Below are 14177 nucleotides of genomic sequence, written 5' to 3'. Positions count from 1 at the left end.
TCATTGGTTGAAGAGTTGTTCCAACTTCAGAAGCACTAAAATGCATTCATGTCATCTTCACCAACTGGGAGCTATGAGATTTCAAGGACTATCTAAGTACGACAGTTTACCTGGCTCAAAGGTTAGCCACCTTTTGTGGCATATGCATATTCGCTTCATGGGTATCAACACCTGAAGGGTGTGTCACAAAGCAGGATCGAGGAGTTGGCGACCAACTTTGGTAAACATTTTCAATTTAACTCAGGATAACCTGAGGGGTGTGGCCCACAACTGCAGCATATTATAGGATGTTTGCTGCAACAAGGGTGTGTGGACAATGTTGTTCCAGTCCTAAGCCCCCCCCCCCCCCCCTACAGAGGAGGGTAGAGGTCGTTTTTTTTTTTATGCCCTTTGGAATGTCAGTGGTGCTAAACTCGCACCATTGAAGCTCCCCGGATGGCCATTAAAAGGGATTAAGCCAGAGGGAGGACACTAACCTTGACTCACATAAACAAGATGTTTTCACACAAATCCCAATATAACATCCCTAGCCACTTAAACAGAGCCATGTCAATCATTAATTTGGTCCCCTATGAATCCACACGTTATTTACCAGTTTACCTACTTCTGGAGTTCGTTCAATAGACATAACATTTAAATGTTTTGGACCGTTTAAGGGCCCAATGCAGCTGTATTTATATCTATATCAAATAATTTCTTGGCAACAATTACAGTGCATTTATAAATGTTCCTTATGAATCTACACACAATACCCCATAATGACAAAGCAAAAACAGGTTTTTATACATTTTTGCACATTTGAAAAATAGAAATACTGTATTTCCTTAAGTATTCAGATCCTTTGCTATGAGACTCAAAATTGAGCTCAGGTGCATCCTGTTTCCAGTGATCATCCTTGATTGTTCTACAACTTGATTGGAGTCAACGTGTGTTAAATTCAATGATTGGACATGATTTGGAAAGGCACACACCTTTCCTATATACGGTCCCACAATTGACAGTGCATGTCAAAGCAAAAACCAAGCCATGAGGTTGAAGGAATTGCCCGTAGAGCTCCGAGACAGGATTGTGTCGAGAAACAGATCTGGGGAAGGGTACCAAAACATTTATTCAGCATTGAAGTTCCCCAAGAACAGTGGCCTCCATCATTCTTAAATGGTAGAAGTTTGGAACCACAAAGACTCTTCCTAGAGCAGGCCGCCCGGCCAAACTGAGCAATTGGGGGAGAAGGACCTTGATCAGGGAGGTGACCAAGAACCCGATGGTCACTGACAGAGCTCCAGAGTTCCTCTGTGGCAATTGGACAACCATCTCTGCACCACTACACCAATCAGGCCTTTTTATGTTAGTGGCCAGACAGAAGCCACTCCTCAGTAAAAGACACGACAGCCCGCTTGGAGTTTGCCAAAAGACACCTAAAGGACTATCAGACCATGAGAAACAAGATTCTCTGGTCTAATGAAACCAATATTGAAGTCTTTGGCCAGAATGCCAAGCGTCACGTCTGGAGGAAACCTGGCACCATCCCTATGGTGAAGCATGGTGATAGCATCATCATGCTGTGGGGATGTTTTTCAGTGACCGGGACACTAGTCAGGATCGAGGCAAAGATGAACAGAGCAAAGTACAGAGATCCTTGATGGAAAACCTGCTCCAGAGCGCTCATGTGTTATTAGCAGAGAGGTTTGGATCCCTCTTTTTGTTATTGGTCTATCAACCAATTTACCACATGGTGAGTTCACCTTGGAAAGCTGAAATTCTCACCATGCAAACTTGCTGATTTTAGATCATGTGTTGATTGTATTTTCAACCAGCAACTGAGGAAATAATACTGATTAACGTTTTATACTTTTACAGTGTTTGTTTTCGTCAGCTGTACAATATGATTTTAAAACACTTTTAAAGCTTAATTTTGACTGCACTGGGCCTTTTTAAGTTGAATTTCCCCATAGGAAGGCTCATGTAATTTTTTTTGATAATCAAAAATCTTCTCCCTGTTAGTCATGTTCATGATGTCCTATCTGTCTGAAAACGAATAGCCTTGATTCCTCAATACCTCACCCCACTCTCAAAGCTCGTTGGAAGAGGAGTTGACAGCTAATACAATTGTATGACGCAGTCCCTGTTGCGGTCTTCAAATTATTTTTTTGTTTTTTGTTATCCCAAAGCCGAGCTTAACAGGCATGCTCCCAAAACTAACATCTAATAGCTGTGTAATTAAAACTTTGTCTTGCCCTGTCTCTTTCATTAGCATCCCCCCGTGAGGAACGCCTGCCTCTTGTTTCCAAAAGGACTTGCAGCATTTGGAGATTTGTAATGATTTTTAATCCTTTGGGCAAAGCGACAGCAACTGCTTGATTCACTCCCTCTACAGCTATTCAGACAACTACAGAATGATCAGGGATCACTTTTTCATTAACCACCTGAGACTAAACAGATGAAAAGATGCATGACGAGGTGTTTTATTCATTCGTTATTTGTATAAATTTGGACTATCGTTATTTGATTTTAGCGTTAAGACCACTCACTCCTCCTAGGTTTTTTTTGTTTGTTGTTAATGTATAATATTTGCTCACGCTACTTTGGAATACACCTCTGAAACGACTAGGGGTTAACAGGTCCATGAGCACTTGGTTTAACCTATCCAGTCGAGATAGACCAGTGACCACCCCGAGAGAAGGAAAAAAGTATTCAAACCTTTCCAAAGGCTGCACTTATTTGATCCCGTGAGAGCGTTTGTGATCCCTGTGAAGCGTAAGGAGTCACATGTCGCATGCAGGCCCACTGAAAGTAACGTGATTACCCTGCCCTATAAAAATAACTGGAAAACAACGGTATAAATTTGCTTTTGGCGCTTAAAGGAAAGGGTTTCTCCCACTCCTTAACTTGCAGTTGGAGTGTAGTTATTGTCAACAGAATTTTGTGCTTATTTAGGGTTACATGTATAATAACCTGAACAAACCAACTAAGCCACTGTTATTAGTCAGGCCACCTCCAAAACAGGCTACGCAATCTTCACAACATATTCATCGAACACTAATTAATTTTGACGTGGCAAGAAAGGACTCTCGAAGTCCACCCTTGACATCAATTGTCTGGATGATGAGCCTGCAGTCTTCGACACCTGCCAGACCTGAATGCTGGCGGCAGAAGCTAGTATTGGTCTAGCGAATGCGGCACACGTTTGTGTGACATTGAATTTCACACTACATTAAACATCTAAATTGTTCTTTAGTTTCTCCGTTTTCTAGAGTCCTGGCCCCAACTATGACTGTCAAACTGATCCTGTCATGACCATATACTTTTATGACCTTTTGATACATTGTTTCCGTTTTAATTCTGTGCCTCTGTTTTGAATAAATGTTCGAGGAGCAAGGACAAAATGAATTCATAATGACATTTTTCAATAGCGATGGAAGTGGTTGTTACAAAATCTCACTCAAGAAAGTAAGCCTATGAATGACAACAGCTTGTGGACAGTAGACATTTTTTCTGCAGGGGGACAGGTTTCTGACTGGTGTCACTCCCCCTTCACAATATTTTTTGCATTAGATGCATAATGCTCCTTCCCTTACGAGTTGTGGTATGACTCTCTCTTTCTTCACTCTCTCTCTCTCTCTCTCTCGCCATCTTTGTCTCTCTCACCCCCACCCCCTTTCTCTGTGTGTAGTGTGGGTCTGGATGTGGGGCTTTGTCTCCATCACCATTATCAGCCTGCTGTCCCTACTGGGTGTAATACTGGTGCCCATCCTCAACCAGGGCTGCTTCAAGTTCCTGCTCACCTTCCTGGTTGCCCTGGCTGTGGGCACGCTCAGCGGAGACGCCCTGCTCCACCTGCTGCCACATGTGAGTACTTCCGGCTCCACTGACCCTGTGTGACACCTCAGTTTCTCAGATAGCCACCATGGCACCCAATCAATCTACACACATCCACCAACAAGTTCAGAGACTTGTTTGGGTTGGCACATTTTTTGCTTTGTCATTTAAGGGGTATTGTGTACGGCTTGATGAGAAAAAAACAACAATTTAATCAATTTTAGAATAAGGCTATAATGTGGAAAAAAACACAGCTTTTTTAGCATTTTTTGCTGTGACTTTCTGGGAGTGGTCTGAGTGGGGAGGGGTAACTGAAAACTAGCTGTTACTAGCAGAAAGGTTTAGATCTCTCTCTTGTTATTGGTCTATCTACCAATTTACCGCATGGTGATTTCACCTTGGAAAGCTGAAATTCCCCCCATGCAAACCTGCTGATTAGGTCCTGTGTAGATTGTATTTTCAACCAGCAACTATGAGAAAATAACACTGATTTTAACTTTTGTTATATACTTCTACAGTGGTCGTTTCAGCTGTACAATATGTTATAATACACAGGAAACGCTTAATTTTGACTGCACTTGTCCTTTTAAGTCGAATTTCCCCAATAGGAAGACTTTTTACAGGATGTCAGATTGATGATTCACCTGCTGCCCCACGTGAATTAAAGCTATACTTGCAAGAGGGGAGCTGGGCACCCCACAACAAGAATGGAAATATCTATGCAGGCCCCCTCCAAAATAAAGATATTAACATCCGGCACCACTAAGAGACATGGGGCACCCCCAAGAGTCAATGTCAGGGCCTAAAAACGTTTTAATGCCTCTGATTTTTTTTTACCGACCAAAATATTTGTTTTGCGTTAAACAAAATGGATGAGCATGCTTAGTAACGTTTCTAAAACAAGATATGTATTACTAGTAATAAGTAATGTGGTATATTTCTCAGTTTAATGTAATATTTAGTGACCTGAGTCTTTTAACCAAATATCACAGATTATGCTGCCCCTTTAAGGTTACTGTGGTAACGGGGCCACTTGAGTCTTCAGTGTGCCTTGCTGATGGAAATTTCGGCTCTTTTTGCTGACTGATCTTTTCGACTCGTTCAGTCATAATAACTCATCTTTTGACTAATTTCGTTCATTTGAGTCAGTCATGCCCAGAGCATTCAGGACCCTCTGCTGGGCATCGATGAACTGAACTCTCATGATTCTTAAGCCTCTGGTTCACATGTCGTTCACCATAGGGGGCTCATTGGAGCTGTCATTTGTGACTGAAACTTGTAAACATGTGCTTTAAACAATGTACATGTGTGTATTGCTGGGCATACAAACATATATGATTATTTATTGATGCGTTTATTACAAGGTCTAGACTAGTTGTGGCCGCAACTGGACTAGATTTTGAGCAACTCTTGGCGAAATGCATTCCTTGACTGTCGTGAGGGTGATGAGCACAATGTTGTTTGCGAACTGCAGCACTCCAAATGTTTCGTTCTCGAGTTTGAGTTTGTTGAGCTGTGTATGTTTTGGTTCTACGAAGCTGTTTCCAGCATAACATTCAATAATCAATTAATGGCATTCATTAATGCACCATGCAATCAATTGTAAGTTCCTTCACACATATGCCAGACAGTTGGTGGTCGGAGCACGTCTCTGGAGTCGCTGAGCCGGAGGAACGTGTATTAATCCTGCTTTAGGACTCATTACGGCCGGCACTAGCAGATCAAACGAACGACTTAAATTAACAAGTCACTCATGAAAAACAAATGACTCTTGAGTCAGTAAAAATAGTAGTTCAAAAAGAATGAATTGTTTGCGAACTGCACATCACAAGTGTGCCTGTGAGAATCTAACTAGTAGAGGCCGACAACATTTAAAAACAAAACTTGTGGACAAAACAATGTAAATATCCAAGAAGCACAAGTCTCACTTTACTAGTTAGACCAACTCCTGCCTGTGTGCATTGCTTCTAAAAACAAATATTTCAGCACTTCAGTGTGTACAGACAGGCAGTGTTGCTGCGCGAGGTGGGGTACAACGTTAGGATTAGATTGTGCATTAACATGTATGAAACAGAATGGCAGAAATACTTAGAAAAATAAATGCTGCAGTATCAGTTTTCTATTAATCACAACTCACAAGTGCCCATACTTGACTTGTGACAATTTTTATAAAATGCCTGCACTGTAGAGCCCTGAGTAACTACCCGCCAATGCCAAAACCTACCTGCATTTGGTGTGTGGCGGGTGTTTAATTTTAGGCCTTGATCCATATGCAATTCGAACACGGAGTAGGCCAACTTCTCTGCCCTCTACCACCCACACATTCACCTCGCATGCCATCTCAGTTCCCGCGTAGCCATGGCACCCAATCCACACACACCCACTAACCACATTCTGGCCTAACGTTAGAGCGTTCAGATAGAAGTGGATTGCGTAGAGCAGATATGATTTAGTTTTCTTGCAGAATAAGAAATAAGGTGTTGACTCTTCATGACGTTTTCACCTGCAAAGTTCTAAACATTGCACCCCACTGCCTAAACCCCTGCCATCGCCAGACCAACTCATTCACTATAAGATCCTGTTCCCTTACCACGGGTGCCCTCAGTGGAGTGCCAATATAGTGCCACACATACAGTGCCAACTCCCCTCACAGCCCTCAGCCTGACAGCTCCTTGTGAAGTATCACACACGATTTATTCAGATTTTTTTTTATCTGTGTAATATGAGACTGCTCTAGTTGAATTAGCCTTTTGCATTATCCCAGACAATCTTTCTCCACAAAACCTGCATTCAGGCCACCCCAGAAAATCAGCTCCCTGCAAACTATTCCATCCAGACTTCCTCACTTTTGAGTTTCATGCCAGTCATCAATTCATCATCCATCACCCCTAGAAGCGATGAAATAATTGCCTTGACATTTCTGTTAACAAGTTCAGGAATCCAGGCCATGAAATTAAAGAATGTTGGCCAAAGTTACTAGCTAAGCATTTGCTAAAGTTTCCATCTGTTATTTTAAAGAACACTGGTGCTAAACAGTATGTTTGTTGCTAAATGGCACTATGCTTATCCTTGTAATTCCGATCATAACTGTTTTATAAAAAATGGTATTCTCTTGGCCAAATATTATATTCACAAATGTAAATGGCGTTTTTTCATTTAACTGTTACAATTTTATAAGTCCCTCAAAGTATTGACTCTGAATGTCTGTTAATGTCTCATTGCCTTGTCACATCTAAAGATGTCCTGAATTGGTCTTTTATTTTATTTTTTGTATAAGTGTCTCTGTATTGATGTGTAATATTGATATTATTGTTGCAATAAACACAAAGTTTTCAGCACTTTATGTTAAAATAGTTAAATTCATTGAATTTCAAAAAAAAAGTACACCATCAAAGCTACAATATTTAATGGTTTGAATTGCAGTATATCTTTAGTTTGAGAATTTAATCAAATCAAGCTTTATTTATACAGCCAGCATATTTCAGACATGGAATGTGACACAATGTGCTTCACATGACTTTAAAAATGAATTTAAAAAACTATGAAAATAAGAGCTTAAATATTTACTACACAACAAACATGCGGTAAGAAAACACTAAAGAAGGAGCAAAACTGAGTGACTAAAAAGCACCCTAAAGAAAAGCTAAGCTAAAAATATGCGTTTTAAGATCTCTTTTAAATATGTCCACAGTTTCGGCCCCGCTCTGGTTCTCTGGCAGGCTATTCCAGAGATTGGGGCATAATAACTAAAGGCTGCTTCTCCATGCCTCTTGTTCCTTAATTTGGGATAGTTAAAAGGCTGCCAGAGGACCTGAAGGACCTACTGGGTACATAAATTAAATGTATTGGGGTGCACAATCATGGATTGATTTAAAAACCAATAGAAGAATCTTAATGTATTATAATTTATTAGAAAAATTCTGCAGAGACCTTAAAACCAGTGTAACATGTGCTCCGTCTGGTCTTGGTCAGTACCCGTGCTACAGCATTCTATGTTTTGCAGTTGACTAATTGCTTTTTTTGGGTAGACCAGACAGGAGAGCATTACAGTACTGAAGCCTGCTTGTACTAAATGCATGGATGAGTCTCTGTATCAGCCTGAGAGAGAGATGGCCACACCATGCCAATGTTCCTCATGTGGTAAAAAAGCTATTTTAGTCACATTCCTAATGTGTGATTTGAAGTTTAGGTCAGAATCTAAAATAACACGTAGGTTTTTCAACCTGGTGTTTTATTTTTATTACCTATCAATTAAAATGTGAGGCCAGATTCTCTCTGTGCTTTGGCTCCAACAGTAAGTACCCTGGTCTTTATCTTGAGTTAGCTGGAGGAAGCTGTGAGGCATCCAAGTATTTAAATCACTAATACAGTCTAATAATTTATCCGTGGAGTTGAAATCTTCTGGTGACACAGTAATGTAAAGTGTATCGTCTGCGTAGCAGTGAAAATCGTGTGTGACCGCTACCATTTTTTTCTCAGTTGCTGTATGTTCACCAAGGGTGACAAACTCTATACTGGTTTAATAGGTCCTAAACCAATTTACTTCTCCAGTATGTCCAGAAGGACATCATGGTCAACAATTTAGACATGAGCTTGCAACTTTTCAGACTGATTTTTGTCTGGACAACAACAACAAAAAAACGCCACAGAACAACGAGCCACATGTTTTACCGAATGTGTAAATCTGAAGCATCTGGTTGGCATTTCCACTCACCACTGAATATGGTGATGAGGGGAAGCCCAGTGGCTGACAGTCGGAGAAGATGGAGCGAGATGAAGTCCATTCGCACATTTTTCATGCCTCTGACATGCGGTAATGATAAAAAGTGGTGTAATAGCCTACAGTTTTCTTGACATTTTGTTTGAATTATTGTGATATGCTCATGTTTTACCTCTACGCCGTACCCCACTTTCTTTTGCTGTGACACCGTAGCGGACCGCTTTATTTTAACCCCTGGTTATTGGCACATGTGTACTTCACAGAGTAAGCATGTGCCAATAAGATTGTGCTAGCTTGTGCTTGGCTCTGCCCACCTCGATTGTTCTGCCCACTGATTAATTTTCTTCCATTGGAAACGACAGGATGTGGTCTATCTTGGGTTAGTTCTAAAAGTCTTTGCCTATGTGATCTGTGGAGAAAATAAATGTTTATATAGTTCCAATATTTTCATACCTTTTGTGATTGGAGTACAGCTATGAGGGTTATCGAATCGGGATCAAATCCTCTGATCTCTTCGAGGTCATTGATAGAATGTTAATATTTGAAGATTGAGGAAAGGCCAGTCTCTTTTGCAAATGACAGGAGAGGCAAGGAGTGGAATGTTAACTAAAAAGACTGGTACTCCGGCTACACTATACCACAATTTCCTATTAAATACCAGTGGAAACAAGACTGTAAAATAGTGCCACCAATGTTTTTTTTTTTCTTTCTTTTTTTTTTTTCCCCCCCCCCATCTCACAGGCTCAAGGGGAGCATGACCACAGTCACGGTGAGTCAGGAAACAAGAGCAACACTAAAGAGGTGGACATGCTCACTGCCTTCGACGGGGTCTGGAAGGGCCTGACAGCGCTGGCTGGAATCTACTTCCTCTTCATCATTGAGCACTGCCTCGGCATGTTCAAACACTACAAAGATGCAGGGGTAAGAAGGAGCCATGCACCCATACCTGATTGAATGCTATGGAAATAACTTCATAACTAGGTGTTTACCAGAGGTGGGACCAAGTCATTGTTTTACAAGTCACAAGTAAGTCTCAAGTCTTGGTACTCAAGTCCCAAGTCAAGACAGTCAAGTCTCAAGTCAAGTTTTGAGTCCTAAACAAGTCATGTGCTCTTCACCAAATGTAATACCATTTCATATTTTTAACAAGAGTAATAGTTAGTATATTACATTTACACAAATCATGAATGCTTTTAAAAATATATATATATTTATTACATTCCAAAAACGTTATATTTCCATTGAAGTACATGGGTAGCCATGAGAAAGACCCCCCCCCCCCCCGTGCACAATCGCCCAACCTTACACACACACACAGTAGGCTAACGTATGTCAATGGTTTCAGGAACAGCAGTAACATCAGGCAGGATTTAGGCTTCCAACTGCCTGGCCAGTTGTAGCACAATCTTGGGTGCAATGATCACATTCCCGCACTGACTGACAGTGTGGAGGCTCATTATTTTAACGTTACGCTAGCCTACACTAGCAAAGTTATATATAGCTGTCGGCTATATTAGCCATGACTTAATGTTCTTTGTGCAGCTTCAAATGTCGAACAAAGTTGGAAGTTGTTGCGCCTCCGTCTGTAATTTTCTTACCGTGTGTTTTGCAATTAGTTTTTTGACTACAGTGTAGTCTTTATATCCGCAAATAATAATTTTGGGTATCATCTTTCCAAGGGTTCCATCTGAATTCACCCACCGACATTCCTCTGCACTGCCACACACAACTTTTTCTCAGCTGGCACTATTTGATTGGCTGCTGTCCGATTCAAACTGTAATCCGTTAAATGAAGAGTTTATGCACTGCACTTTTTTTTTTAAGCGTCATTTTTATTATTTGGGCTTGGAGGGTATCAAGTCAGTTCAAGTCAAAAGGCTCAAGTCCAAGTTAAGTCACGAGTCATTGGGGTTAAAGTCAAAGTCGAGTTGCAAGTCACCATATTTGTGACTCTAGTCCAAGTCATGTGATTGTGAACTGGTATTCAAAATACCTGGGAAGTAAGACACACCTTATGAATATTAGTGTGACGTGAAAGAATAGATTGTAGGAAATACAGTGCCTTAAAGTGCCTTACACCCCCCTTGACATTTTCCACATTTTGTTGTTAGTCTGAATTTAAAATTTATTCGGTTTTGTATCACTGATCTACACATAATAACCCATAATGTCAAAGTGTAATTATGTTTTTAGAAATGTTTACAAATTAATAAAAAATGAAATGCTGAAATGTGCTTAACAAGTCACATAAGTTGCATGGATTCACTATGCGCGTTTAACATGATTTTTAAATGACTACCCTGTCTATGTACCAATGCCACTTTATATAATGTTCTCATACCCTACATTACTCAACTCATATGTATAAACTGTACGCTATACCATCTACTGCATCTTGCCATCTTGATGTATCACTAGTCACTTTAAACAATGCCACTTCATATAATGTTTTCATACCCTACATTACTCATCTCATATGTACATACTGTACTCTTACCATCTACTGCTTCTTGCCTATGCCGTTCGGCCATCACTCATTTATATATTTTTATGTACATATTCATATTAATTCCTTTACACTTTTGTGTATAAGGTAGTTGTTGTGGAATTGTTAGGTTATATTACTTGTTTGATATTACTGCATGGTCGGAACTAGAAGCACAAGCATTTCGCTACACTTGCATTTACATCTGCTAACCATGTGTATGTGACAAATAAATTTGATTTGATTTTATACAGTTGAAGTCGGAAGTTTACATACACTTAGGTTGGAGTCATTAACTTGTTTTTCAACCACTCCACACATTTCTTGTTAACAAACTATAGTTTTGGCAAGTCGGTTAAGACATCTACTTTGTGCATGACACAAGTCATTATTCCAACAATTGTTTAGACAGATTATTTCAGTTATAATTCACTGTATCACAATTCCAGTGGGTCAGAAGTTTACATACATACACTAAGTTGACTGTGCCTTTAAACAGCTTGGAAAGTTCCAGAAAATGATGGCATGGCTTTAGAAGCTTCTGATAGGCTAATTGACATCATTTGAGTCAATTGGAGGTGTACCTGTGGATATATTTCAAGCCCAACCTTCAAACTCAGTGCCTCTTTGCTTGACATCATGGGAAAATCAAAAGAAATAAGCCAAGACCTCAGAAAATAAATTGTAGACCTCCACAAGTCTGGTTCATCCCTGGGAGCAATTTCCAAACGCCTGGAGGTACCACGTTCATCTGTACAAAGAATAGTACGCAAGTATAAACACCATGGGTCCACGCAGCCATCATACCCCTTAGGAAGGAGACGAGTTCTGTCTCTTGGAGATTAACGTACTTTGCTGCGAAAAGTGCAAATCATTCCCAGAACAACTGCAAAGGACCTTGTGAAGATGCGGGAGGAAACCGGTACAAAAGTATCTATATCCACAGTAAAGCGAGTCCTATATCAACATAACCTGAAAGGCAGCTCAGCAAGGAAGAAGCCACTGCTCCAAAACCGCCATTAAAAATAACTGACTATGGTTTGCAACTGCACATGGAGACAAAGATCGTACTTTTTGGAGAAATGTCCTCTGGTCTGATGAAACAAAATTGTTTGGCCATATTGACCATCATTATGTTTGGAGGAAAAAGGGGGAGGCTTGCACGTCGAAGAACACCATCCCAACCGTGAAGCACGGAGGTGGCAGCATCATGTTGTGGGGGTGCTTTGCTGCAGGAGGGACTGGTGCACTTCACAAAATAGATGGCTTCATGAGGAAAGAAAATGATGTGGATATATTGAAGCAACATCTCAAGATATCAATCAGGAAGTTAAAGCTTGGTCACAAATGGGTCTTCCAAATGGACAATGACCCCAAGCATACTTCCAAAGTTGTGGCAAAATGGCTTAAGGACAACAAAGTCAAGGTATTGGAGTGGCCATCACAAAGCCCTGACCTCAAATCCTATAGAAAATGTGTGGGCAGAACTGAAAAAGACTGTGCGAGCAAGGCCTACCCACCTGACTCAATTACACCAGCTCTGTCAGGAGGAATAGGCCAAAATTCACCCAACGTATTGTGGGAAGCTTGTGGAAGGCTACCCAAAACGTTTGACCCAAGTTAAACAATTTAAAGGCAATGCTACCAAATACTAATTGAGTGTATGTAAACTTCTGACCCACTGGGAATGTGATGAAATAAATAAAAGCTGAAATAAATCATTCTACTATTATTCTGACATTTCACATTCTTACAGTAAAGTGGTGATCCTAACTGGCCTAAGACAGGGAATTTTTACTAGGATTAAATGTCAGCGATTGTGAAAAACTGAGTTCAAATGTATTTGGCTCTGGTGTATGTAAACTTCCGACTTCAACTGTACATTGGATTTGCTTACCAAGACAACCCTGAATTTTCCCGAATGGCCTAATTACAGTTTTTATGCAGAAGTCGCTCCAACATTTCCTGGTTGTTTAAAATTCTAATAGTTTGCCTTTCAGTTTGACAAAACAAGATTGTACAATAGTACTGTATATTGTAGAGAATCATCTAAATCACTTTGAAATATATTTTCAATAAACAAAAGTATTGTATTTTCAGCTGTAATCGCTGCCAAAGGTGATGTATTGTGTCAGGTGGTTCAATACATATCTAATCAAGATATATTTGTTTTTTTTATTTTCAATTAATTACAAAAAAGTTAGAATTTTTCTTCCTCTTTGACAGAGTAGTTTGTGTTGATCGTTGACAAAAAAATGACAATCCATTTCATTCCCACTTTGTAACAACAAAATGTGGAAAAGGTGGTGTGAATACTTTCTAAAGGCACTGTAGTAGTACATGTACAGGTATCTGCCAAAATAAAGGAAACGCCAACATAGTGTCTTTAATAGGGCGTTGGGCCACCAGAACAGCTTCAATGCGCCTTGGTATAGAAGTGTCTGAAACTTTATTGGAGGGATGGACACCATTCTTTCACAAGAAAATCCTGGAGTCACCTCTTCACTGTTGACGTTGAGACTGGTGTTTTGCGGGTACTATTTAATGAAGCTGCCAGTTGAGGACTTGTGAGGCATCGGTTTCTCAAGCTAGACACTAATTTACTTGTCCTCTTGCTCAGTTGTGCACCGGGGCCTCCCACTCTCTATTCTGGTGGGTTTAATCCTGGACGCTGATTGTTTAAAACCGCATTCCAGCCTGTGTCTATTCCACAAGTTTCCACCGGCTGCAGAACGAAAAGACTGAACGACTGGGTCACGTCTCTGGCAACCAATAGAACGAACAACCAGCTGGCTTGGGTAGCAACCCTAGATTTGTGTCGGGACTATCTTGTGGAAGGATGAAATAGTATGAATAAATTAATCAAAATAACATTTTTAATGAAAATATGTCAAATTATTTTAGTATGTTTGTAACCCAGTTTCTCAGGAATTATCACTTAAGTGTGGGTGAATTGCTATACTTGCGCTAGCAAGCAAGTCTGATGTGTCTTTCTATTAATGTGTCTATTCTTTCTTCCTTCAGGGCACCTTCTGTCGCAGGAAGAAGAGGGGCGAGGAGGCCAAGATTGGCAGGAAGCTGTCAGATCACAAGCTGAATCGACGCTCGGACGCAGAGTGGCTTCACCTCAAGCCTCTAACAGAGGGTGAGAGGGTG

The 14177-nt window shown here is 40.4% G+C and overlaps 1 protein-coding gene across 3 annotated transcripts in view; it reads left to right on the top strand.

The window, feature by feature from the left end:
• slc39a10 (solute carrier family 39 member 10) overlaps nucleotides 1-14177 on the top strand; it is a 72156-nt gene that overhangs the window by 39637 nt on the left and 18342 nt on the right. For all 3 annotated transcript variants that reach the window (XM_029703557.1, XM_029703558.1, XM_029703559.1), the window contains 3 exons: nucleotides 3671-3846; nucleotides 9278-9457; nucleotides 14046-14166. In XM_029703557.1, coding sequence (XP_029559417.1) covers nucleotides 3671-3846; nucleotides 9278-9457; nucleotides 14046-14166 — 477 coding nt within the window. The remainder of the gene's footprint in view (nucleotides 1-3670; nucleotides 3847-9277; nucleotides 9458-14045; nucleotides 14167-14177) is intronic.

The sequence above is a fragment of the Salmo trutta genome, chromosome 20 (assembly GCF_901001165.1).
Source record: "Salmo trutta chromosome 20, fSalTru1.1, whole genome shotgun sequence".
NCBI classification, from domain to species: domain Eukaryota; kingdom Metazoa; phylum Chordata; class Actinopteri; order Salmoniformes; family Salmonidae; genus Salmo; species Salmo trutta.
Note: the sequence above shows the minus strand (reverse complement) of the source record. Positions and strands in the feature narration are given on the sequence as shown.